The following is an 11,356-nucleotide window of genomic DNA, read 5'->3' on the forward strand; positions in this document are numbered from 1 at the left end:
AAAAGAAATGGTAACATGGGTGGTAAGTATGGCATCCACTCTGAGCATCATCGTCTCCGAGAGGGGAGGACTAGAAATTGGTCCTGTGTCTATACTAACATCTGAGGGTCCTTCATGCTCAGGAAAACACCCCATGCAATGTGTAGTAAGTGAGGATTGGTGTTTCTGGGGAGACCTAGGAGAAGCATGCAGGTAACATACAAAAATGCAGTGTTTTGCCTTCCTCTCAACTGCTTCTCATGGAAAAGAATTGGTGAGATATATTTTTTAGAGACAACTAAGATTTTACCAAGCAAGGAATATAACTGGAAGATTCAACTCCCCCTTACCTTCTCCCAGCCTCCCTTGAGGGTTATGGGAAACTTCTCTAGAAGAAATTCTGGTTCTGACCAAAGTGAAGTGAGAGTTTATTCAGGGGAGAGAGAGAAGCACATAATACACAGTGGAAAACGTCAGTGTGGGCTAGACACAACTCCCACTTTCCAAAAATGGCCGTAGGGGGAAGTGACCTTGAAAAGGAGAAGCTGAAAGTGGGTTGTACAGGTCATTTCAAGAAAGTAACTTCAGCCCTAGCCGGTTTGGCTCAGTGGATAGAGCGTCAGCCTGCGGACTGAAGGTTCGATTCCTGTTAAGGGCATGTACCTCAGTTGCAGGTTCCTCCCTGGTCTTGGTTCTGGTCAGGGCACGTGCAGGAGGCAACCAATTGATGTGCTTCTCTCACATCAATATTTCTCTCTGTCTTTCCCTCTCTCTTCCACTCTCTCTAAAAATCAATGGAAAAATATCCTCAGGTGAGGATTAAAAAAGAAAGAAAGAAAGTAACTTCAGATTTGGGTGGTGAACACACAATACAATATACAGATGATGTATTATATAATTGTACCTCTGAAGCTTATATGATTTTACTAACCAATGTTACCCCAATAAAGTCAATTAAGAAAATGAGAGAGAGAGAGAGAGAGAGAGAGAGAGAGAGAGAGAGAGAGAGAGAAAGGAAGGAAGGAAGGAAGGAAGGAAGGAAGGAAGGAAGGAAGGAAGGAAGGAAGGAAGGAAGGAAGGAAATAAATCACATCAAAGAACTCGGATGGATTCTTTGCTTATAGTTTATTCAACAGAGAAGAGATTAGCTCACTGTGGCTTTGGGGCCTGCTTTGCCCCAAAATGGTTTCTGAATGGTTAGGCACAGGAGGCTTCTGCCAGGTGACCTGGAAGAAAAGACAAGGGCTTTCCCCAGTGTCTGCCACCAACAGAGCATAGGCTCCTTGATCCACAGCAGAGTTTCCTATCTTTAGAGAGAGAGGACTGGTTGAAAGGATCATCGGTTGACAGAATGGTTTCCATCAACGGGAACAAAGGGGTTGCCAAGGCAAAAGGAGTGTCCTGGGAGCTGGGTGACAGGTCAGAGGGCAGCATCCTGTTTCAGCTTCCATCTAAAGAGCAAAGTAACCTATCAGGGGTCTGTGTCCACCTCCGATGTCCAATGCTCTCCTCTTAGAGTCTTAGTCTTCCCCTCGGGGGTGACTGTCATCTTTCCCAAAGGGATAATCATCTTTGCAGGTGCTACAGCCTTCCTTCTACGGACCGTGATCTTCACTCCAGAGGTCTCAGCCTGAAGTTGCCCAGAGGTCACAGTCATCTGTTCAGGGGTCACAGGGGTCATGGTCTTTTCCCCAGAGGTCTCAGTCTTCCCTTGTAGAACTACAGTGTGCTTTACAAAGGATGCAGCTCCCCTTGTAGGGGTCACAATCCCACCTCTGGGGATTGTAGTCATATTTTCAGTCTTTCTCTGGGTCTCAGTGGCCACACCCACTCCTCCTGAGAGCAAAATCCCCGAAACAGTGGGCAGTGCCTTGGTCACAGTCAGCCTTCCAGGGCCAGTGCTTGAAGAAGTCATAGCAGATGAGGGCCAAAATTTTGGCGAAAGAGTTGAACTGGACTCTACAGAAAATCATCAGAAAAAGATGAGAGTCCTACCCCTTCCTTCCCATTCCATAACTATTAGCAGGGCTAGCACCACTCCAGGCCGGAAGTACCTGCTTTCCAAATCCAAAATTGGAAGATCCCACAATGCATGTACTTGAGGGCACAGATAAAATCCCACCACATGGAAGCCCTGCTCCCCCACCCCATCATGTTAACATGATCCCAGGTGCCCATGGGCCCTCAGGGGATTTGTTAGATTCCTAGTGAGTGACCCCAAGAAGGAGCCTGCCAGTTCTCTATCCTTGAGCCCTCACTCTGACCTCTCTGGTGGCACCTTCAGCAAGACCTTGCCCCCATGGCCTAGTTCTTTACTTGTTGAGTCCTCAAGGATAAACCTCCTGTGTCCCCCAATGTAGGAGGCACCAGGAGCAGCGTTGAGGTCAAGAAAGCTGCTCTATTATCAAAGAGATAGCCAAAGAAATTAATTTCCTTTTCTGGCCCTTGGCCATGAAAGCAGGAGATAAAAACAAATAGAGAAATAAACTAACACATACTGAGTGCTAACTATGAGCCAGCACGGATTTCACTCCATATCTCATCTGGTTCTTATAACAATGTCAGGATTATAAGGATGATTCCCATCTTACAGATACAGAAACCAAGCTCAGAGCAGTCAAGTGGAGCACACATCCAAACCAAGATTAGAAAACAGATTGGCCTGAGAATAATCAAAGCTCATTCTCTTTTCTCAATGTCATGTTGCCTCACCAAAGCCTTTAGATCTAACAGAAGGGACCCACCCAGTGCCTGCTTATACAACCTCTGACCCCAGCTTCCAGGTCATAGCTACTTACCAGCCTGCAACAGGAGGTTCTTTAACACAGAGACAAGGGGGAAAGGGCCGGTGCCACAGAAAGTGCCCCTGACGTCGTCCAGGTCCAATGTCCATACCATGGCCCCCCCATAGTGCTCCTTCTTTATGAACAATGCCTGCAAAGGAGTAGTCAGTCAACCTGCTATACTGGCCGCCCTCCAGATTGAGCACAATGGCAAAAAGCAGAAGATGGACTCCCAGGAGGCAATACAGCAGGATGGGTAGGCGTATAGCCTGTATTTGAATCTACCACTTACTAGCTATGGGATCTTGAGATTTCTTCTCTCAAAATAAGAGGATTAGGAAACCCCATTTAGTTCAGATATGCCTAAAACTCACCCAACATCATTACCCTCGCATTTTCATCCTCCACCCAGTGCATGCAGATGCACACGCACACACACACAGCACAGACAAGGGCCTTGTGGCAGCCAGATGGAAACTATATGCTGGATCAAGAAAGAACCAAGGCCTCACCTTGTGTGTGAAGCTGATGGTGTCATCATAGCCGACCCACTCCTCCCCCTTGTAGGCATAAGGGACATACTGATGCTCAATCCAGCACTTCTTCGCTCTCTGGAGAAAGGAGCAAATCTGCCAGGGGGGTCGCAGGTTAGTTCTGTGAAGGGCCATGGAGAGAAGCACCAGCAGACACACTGTTCCTTGCCCAGGAATAAAGAATTCCTCACCAGGGAGTGAGAAGAAGGGAGACCAAAGAGGGTGTGGGGAAGCCATTCACGAAGGACCTCCCATCTATTCTGAGTAAATTCCTGCTATTACACATTCCTTCCTCTAGTGTCCATGATGGAAAAGAAAGAAAGAGAACCAAAGTGGATGGATGACTTCCTTAAGAAACCCAACCTGGGTTTGGTGAATAATGCCCATACCAATGTACCAAAAGTAGCACACCTGACCCCTGACCAAACCTGTAATTGTTTTCAAAGAGTTTTCATGAACAAGTCTCTCCTCTGTTCATTAGAAATTAGGATAAACTACCCCAACTAGGTAGTTATCAAACTAGCCTTTGAACCTCTGATGAGTTTAAAGTTCTCAAAGGCAAAGAGAAGTCCGTTGTTGCAATCAATCCAGAAAACATTCCAGCAGGTCAGCACAGAGCAAAGATTGGAGAGACACGGGCCCCGCCACTACTACTTAAGGCAAAGCTGTAACTCTCCTTCTGGCACCCTGGTGCCTGCTGTCCTGTCCTCTCCCTGGGAGGTCCTTCCCACCCTGTCCTTCCTGCCCATCAGGATTCTACCTGCTCCATAAGACCCTTCCCGATCCTACAGCCACACACTGTGCCTCTCATCGTCTCCCCTTGGGTTTTACATTCCCTTGGGTCTTGGTGTCTTTTCTCCACAAAACAGCAAGCTTTGCTGAGACTGGGATTACAGAAGTGGAACTGGGGTAGAGAAGAAAGAATCTGTGGTAGAGGATATTTGGGGAATTGCTTCAAACTAATCTCATAGTGGGGAGGGAGTCAGGGAGCAGAGATGAAACAAGATTGGCCAAGAGAGGTTAATCAATGAAACAGGGTGAGGGGTATGTGGTAGTGGCGGCGGGGAGAGGAGGTCACACTATTCTTTTACTTTGCAAATGTTTGGAATGTTACATGTATAGAAAATATTAATTATATTTAGGCCATTTGGTAAGTCATGATTGGCATGTATGACATTTAAGATTCTTTTTAAGAGGGAAATTTCTGTCCCCCTTTATTCAGATTCCACCTAGGCCCTCATCCCTTACAAAGGACTCAACTTCCCTGAAGAAAAAGAAATGATCCCAGAGAATGGCTTTCCCCTGCCCCAGTAAACTACCTCTCCATCCTGTCTGTAGCCCTCACCCTTCCTTTGCCCCTTGACCTTACTCTTGCCCACACTGCAGGTGGGGGAGCCTTAACTAATAGACAGAGGTCCCTATCCTGTCACCTCATAGTAAGCCAAGAAGCCAGGCTGCCTGGTGTACTTCCCTGGAGATGCAGGTCCCACAGCTTCTGCCTGCAGCCAATGCTCAGAGTCCTTGAGGAGGCGAAACGTCCGCCCATAGGTGGGGAACCCCACGAGAAGCTTCTCAGAGGGGGCCCCCAGCTTCCGCCAGTAATCCATGGCATACGCCTGCACGTAGGAAATCACAAGCCCTCTTGTTACTATGGCCTGGGCTCCGGGGCAGAGGTCCGGCTGCCTCTGAGACCTTCCCTTCTCTTACCACAGATTTGGGGTCTCCTTGCTGAGACTGCAGGGGGCTGTTGTGCCCTGTGAACTCTTCCCAGCTCCCATGTATGTCGAAAGTCAAGACATTGATGAAATCCAGGAGCCTATAAAGGGCAGGAGGAGGAAATGTGTATTTGGTTTTGGCTAGTTGGTGTTTAAGTCAGATCATCACTGCGCTAACTAACCTACTAACTAGCTAACTAGCTCATGAGCTAACTAGCTGTGCATTGGCCACCCAAGCTTCCCTGCTATTTCTGCCTGATGGGCCTGCCCATACTGGGCCATCCACTTAAGATACTGCCACTAGAACAAACTACTAGGTAGGGACCACGGTGCCTGGGGACTGATGCCATCCTGAGCGTATCCATGAAAACAGGCAGGACTCAGACAAGAAAACAAAGGCAGTCGGGCCTGACACACGTACTAACAGGTCTGCAGAAACGGACGTGAGTAAAGCAGTACTGCCCCACAGCAGTGAGAGGGCTTCTGTCCGTCTGCAATTCAAGGGACGTTGAAACCCACCTCATCCGGAAAGCTGTCCTCGGGGCCAAGTGTAACTGAGCCCTTACCAGGTCGCTGGTGTAAGGGTTTACATGGCTTATCTCATTTCATTTCCATCGGCCAATACTCCAAGTACCGTGACTGTCTCTGATTGAAAGCTGGAGAAACTGAAACTGGGGTGGGTAAACCAGTTTGCCCAAGGTCACCCAGGACCCCCTCAGCCCTGCCTGGCTGTAAGACTAACAAACTCCGTTATGGAATATAATGAACAACATAAACTGATGAACAAAAACACATCCAGAGACAGAGAAGCATCGATCAGACCGTCAAACCTCAGAGGGAAGGAAAGGGAGGGTGAGGGTAAGGGGGAGAGATCAACCAAAGGACTTGTATGCATGCATATAAGCCTAACCAATGGACACGGACAACAGGGGAGTGAGGGCATGAGTGGAGGGGGTGGGGTGGGGGCAATGGGGGAATAAGGACACATAGGTAACACCTTAATCAATAAAGAAATTTTTAAAAAAGACTAACACACTCCGTGCCCCCTGGGTCTCCCACCCTTCTGCTCACACTGAAACCACACCCCCTGGTGTAACCACTCACAGAAGCACCCCAGCCTCTCTTTGTTCTGCATCTGCCTCCGTTTCCCTTCTGTAAATGCCCGAGTCTTCAAATCTGAGCAAATTAGTCCAGAGCTGGCCCGTTCAGAAGGAGTTACGAGCTATTCTTGGTCTGGCTGTGGGACCTGCTCTGCAAACTGGGCCCGACTGGGCCTGCGCAGTCTTGGTTCTGTGTCAGTGGTTGGTACTCAGCTGCCTCTCCATGCCAGCCATCTGCCAAATGGCCAGTGTCCACAGCTGTCCACTGGGACAGCAGAGGCCGGGCTCATGGGACTCTCTCCCGAGAGACGTAGCCAGGGGCCCCACAGAGACGCTCCCCACGATGATGTGGGGGCTGGTACCACATCCCCTCACTCTGACTCCTGAAGAAAGCCGGGGCTAATGGAGCCGATCCTTGTCCCCACTCGGGGCCTGGGGTCTGAGCTCGAAACGCCTCCTGCCCTTCAATGTGCTGCCCTCCGAGGCAGCACCCACTCACCTTCCCAGACCAGGCACATCGTAAGCCGTTTGGATGATCTGCGGGTCCCCAGAGACGGCAGCCGAGAGCAGCAGCCTTGGACACGTGGTGAGCTGGGCCTCCTTCTGGAAGGCGAGCAGCAGCTCCTGGGAGGTGAGAGAGGGAGATGCAGAGAACCAGGCAAAACAGTCAGGGAAAGAGGACACCGCTCAGGAGCCTTTATAGACGGAGCCTTGACCAGGCTCTGGAAGCATAAAGGTGAGTTGCCGCAGGCCCTGTCCACAGGCCCTTTAGGGGTGAGTGATTGCATAGAGGGTGGCAGGCAGGCTCCGGAGCAAGGGGTCGGACCGCCTGCCTGCAGGAGTCCAGGAAGCTGCCCAGAGAAGGCGTCACCTATGACAGAGCAAGAGCCACCCCAGGACACCTGCCCCGCAGCTCTTTGGTCCCACACCTCTAGGGTGGTGGCAGGAAAGGAACATTCCCTTACGGCTCTCCCGCCCTTGCCCTTGGCCTCCTGCTCCTCCTATGCCACGAGCCCACCTACGATCAAAGTAGAATCGTTTCCAGATTCGGGAGCTGCCAGCCTGGCCTTACTTGAATGAGGAAGAGGAAATTCCACCGGTCATGCGTGGGGCTGCCTCTCAGCCCAGGGTACAAGAAGCAGAGGTCCAGACCATCGAAGTGGTGTGTCCTCAGGAGCGATATAGCTGAACTGATGAACTTTTCCCGGGTGGCGGATGTGGACAGCATAGTGGTGAACCTGCGGGCAGATGGGGAGGGGCGGGTGGCAAGGAGCTCTCTCTGGAGAACCATGACCTCCTGTAAGGTCCCTTGGTCCCTCTCCCCATAAAGGGCACAGGGATGTGGCTGGAGAAGAGGAAGGCAGGTCTTTGAAAATCTCAAACCATCTTCCCAGCCCCAGGGCTGAATACCCAGGAATGGAGATTCAGGCAGACACAAAACCAGCGCTGGTCTGGGGTGGAAAGCGGGCTCAGCATCAATGGCTGCAAAAAACACGGTGCCCACAGGCCAGGCACTCTGCCCCTGCTGTGCCCCCCTGGGGAACTACTCAATCCCCACCACCCGTCCTAGCGTGGACTTTCTCTCCCTGGCCTGACTAAGGGAGGGAACCCCAGCCAAGGGCCAGCATGTCCACAGCGATCTCGGAGCTGATGGGGGCCTGGGCTGCAAAACGTGGTACCAGAGGCCCAGGCTCCGATAGGGGTTCTGGCCTCTGGCTCTTTTGTTCATTGGCTGTTTGATGATTTTCTATTTTTTTTTCTTCGTTGTTGGAAAACTTCCAATTTATGGGAGTTGAATTTTAAGCAATTCTGGGCTAGTTCTGTGTGCATTGATTGACACAGCCAGATTCGGGGTGAGGCAGGCCACCTCCTAGCCGGGGGATCACTGAGGGACACCTGCATGAAATATGGCAGGTTCCTTAATACCTCCCACTCCTGCTCTCTTTCCTGCAAATGTGGAATGCAAACAACCACTCTGAGGCCTCTTGTGTGTAAGCTCCTGGTCCAGCGTCTGCAATGGCCAGTGCTCAGAACCTGGCCACCGAGGGAGAGGCGTGGCCACTGAGAGAGGCGTGGCCACTGAGGGAGAGGCGTGGCCTGGGTGGGCGGAGCCAGTTCTCACCCAACATCCCAAGTCCTCCCTCCACTGTCCGCTCAGGTGCATCCTCCCACTCCCAGGCGGCCAGGTCGCCCTCTCCTGCGGTTCCTTCCTCCCAGGCGAGGAGGCAGGGTGGCCTCTACCACTGGCCTCAGCCATGAAATTGGGGAAATGCTCCCTCAGAGAACGGGAAGGCAGTTTTTCACCTGCACGCTGCCTCGTGGGGGGTGAGGGGCTCGCAGAGCTGCCACCGTGGCATTTCATTTACGCTACTTCCTTCCCACACCCCCACACCCCGATCAACCCTTTGAGGTGGATATTTGTAAATACCCATTTATAAAGTGAGGGAGCTCAGGCCCTGTGAGGGTTGGGGTTTCTTCCTCTTGCCCCAAACAAGACTCCTCCCCAGTCTGAGACAAAACCCCTGCCTCTTATGAAGGGTTGGGGGACGATTGTGAGGACCCCGTTTTGCCCCTCATTTCCCCCACCCCCTTTCCCATCACCTGCAAGAACTTCCCTGAGTCTCTCACTCTCGGGGAGAGGTCAGGGGGCCCCTGAGTCCAGGGCCAGATCAGGACCTGGGGGGAGTTGTCTGCATTAGCTCTTCCGGCTTCCCCACCTGTCCTCGCTCCTATCGGCCTGCTCCACCCTCACACCTGCCATCAACCCCCCGCCTGGAGAGAAGATGGGGACGGCAAAGTCTCACCTTGAGGTGCCGAAGTTCCAGCCCCCGATGGACAGCAGAGTTTTCAGCTCCCGGTTCCTATGATGTGGGGAGGTCAGTGGGCAGCTGCATTCATTGGGGGAACAATGGGAAGTAGGGGTGGGAGGGAGGGAAAGAGAAAGGGCAGGAGGAGGGAAGGAGCAGAGCAGAGCACAGGAAGGGGGAACAAAGGAGAAGAGAGGGGCGTATCCACCCACAGGCATCGCCCTCCAGGAAGCCCCTTAGCGGTTCACAAATGGGGGTTGCAGGTGTTTGTGAAGCATTTGGGATGAAGCACTGTAACGGGATAAATGCCTGGAACCCTCCCCACTGGCCTTCAAGGGAGAGTTGGGGGTAGCGAGGCCAAGAAGAGCAAGAAGGACATTCCAGGCAGAGGCAACAGCCACCGCAAAGAAAAAGCTCAGGGTGTTTATCAGCAGGGAGTCCCAACTCAGGGACCTTCTGGAGTCCTGCTTGAGGGGGGGCTCAGACCAGAAGAATGGAGGAACGTTGACAAATAACAAAAGGCTTAATTCTCGCCCTTGCTCAGTGTTTAGAGCATCAGCCCATACACTGAAGAGTCCTGGTTTACAGGTTCGATCCCTGGGGTTGGGGCCCATGTGGGAGGCAACCTATCAATGTGTCGCTCTCACATCGATGTTTCTCCCCCCCCCCCCGCCCCCTGCTCTCTTCCCTACCCCCCTCACTCCCTTCCACTCTCTCAAAAATATCCTTGGGTGAGGATTAACCGAAAAAAAGGGGATCTTAATTCTCTTCCATCTGTAAAATCTGAAAGTACGACTGCCATCTCGCATATGAACCCACCTCTCCTTGAGCTTGTTGAACTCCGGGTAGAGGATTTCCTCATCCTGGAGGTCCTTAGCCACCATCTGATTGTCATCCATTGAGGCAAAGGCAAAGATCAGGTGGGTGCAGAGAAAAGGGTCCAGGTCACTGGGCAAGACCGAGGCAGGGCCGGGTCGATTGTGTGCCCAGTTGGTGAAATAACACACCAGTTTGTGGGCAGCGCCTGGCAAGGGAGAGCATACATTAGTCGACAGAGACCGAGGGTGGGGAGGGGGCTCAGCATCGTAGATACAGCCCGAGAGGCCAGACCACTGCAACTCCTCCCACACACACACACACAGACATACACCCCAAAACTACACGGAGGCCCCCCACTGCTGAGGTCCCAGAAGGAAAAGAATGGCCTGGGAAATCCTGGTCAGAGCAGATTTTCGGGTCTGGATCCCAGCACACAGTGACACAAACAGCAGGTGACAGAATCCTCTGCTGAACTGGATTGGGTCAGTGACCCTGACACAGGACCGGGGCAGGGTGAGGACGCAGGGGACGCAACGCAGAGCACGACTCAGCCAGGGAATCGACCTAGCTCCGGAAGAGGGACTCCGTTTCCTTACCATCCTGGTGTCTCAGCGCGAGAGCCAGCCCTGCAGCAAACAAAGGAAGGGAAGATCCGCACACAGTCAATGCCCGCCCAGAGCTCATGGCCCAGAGGGAGTGACACACCCCAGCACGCCTCCAGCCCTCCAGAGCAGCCACCGGCCCAGCACATAGCTGTTCATTTACTTGTTTCTTGTCTCTAAGCTGAATCAGTGGGGCCAGACCTATCTAACTCCTTCTCACTCGGGTGAACACCCATAGCTACACACACGCTGGGCACGGGGACAACCAGCACTCTCAGAAGTCCCGGGAAGGCTCCAGGCCAGCGCCGCGCAGCCCAGCTGCCAATGGAAAAGCAGCGGCATCCGGGCTCCTCCCTACCAAGATTCTGATTTCACTGGTCCGAGGTGGAAACCAGACATAAAAGTGTTCAACGTGCAGCCAGGTTTGACAATCACTCCCTCATCACTCCTCCCCTCTGGCCTTTCACTGTGTCCCGTCCACCTCTCTCTAATCCAGGCCACCGGAGGCCCAGGCTGCCTCCTGGCCCCAGGGGGGTGACAGGCTGATGAAGCCGGGTACCTCCTGGATGAGTGACACACTCACCGACCCACAGCAGCAGTCTCCCCATGGCCACGGTCTGGGAGCTGCGAGGCTAGAGCTCGGGTCCCTTTATAGGAGCTTCCCAGGGACAGCCGTGGGATAGCACAGGACGGCCCGGCTGCTCACACGCAAAACAGAGACAGTGATGAATGAATGGGCTGCTGCCCAGAGTCACAGCGACCCCAGCACTCCTGTCCTCCCTCTCCAGCTCTCAGAGCCAACAAAGCAAAGCTCCATCAGACAGTGACAAGGAGTGGGTTGGCACCATGAGCCAGGGGGAGGGCAGCCCCTCTTCCTGGTATTCAGCCCCAAGGACTGAGTGTGCGGGAGACACACCGCCTGGGAGCAGTAATTCCATTGCCGTAAGATTACTGTTAGAAGCAGTGCACGCAAAGTTTTAAGGTCCCAGCTGGCGGCTCTGGCAGACCAAAGTTTGAA

At 52.6% G+C, this 11,356-nt stretch overlaps 1 protein-coding gene across 1 annotated transcript; it reads right to left on the reverse strand.

The window, feature by feature from the left end:
- Positions 1-1,450: 1,450 nt before the first annotated feature.
- OVGP1 (oviductal glycoprotein 1) lies at positions 1,451-10,946 on the reverse strand (the record flags this gene model as incomplete). The annotated part of the gene is made up of 11 exons (XM_079762027.1): positions 1,451-1,636; positions 1,811-1,938; positions 2,778-2,913; positions 3,275-3,391; positions 4,726-4,911; positions 5,003-5,111; positions 6,610-6,734; positions 7,183-7,348; positions 8,915-8,971; positions 9,737-9,941; positions 10,922-10,946. 11 exons carry the CDS (start codon positions 10,944-10,946, stop codon positions 1,451-1,453), a joined length of 1,440 nt encoding a protein of 479 aa, XP_079618153.1.
- Positions 10,947-11,356: the final 410 nt, after the last annotated feature.

The sequence above is a fragment of the Cnephaeus nilssonii genome (genome assembly GCF_951640355.1).
Source record: "Cnephaeus nilssonii genome assembly, chromosome: 21".
Classification (NCBI taxonomy): domain Eukaryota; kingdom Metazoa; phylum Chordata; class Mammalia; order Chiroptera; family Vespertilionidae; genus Cnephaeus; species Cnephaeus nilssonii.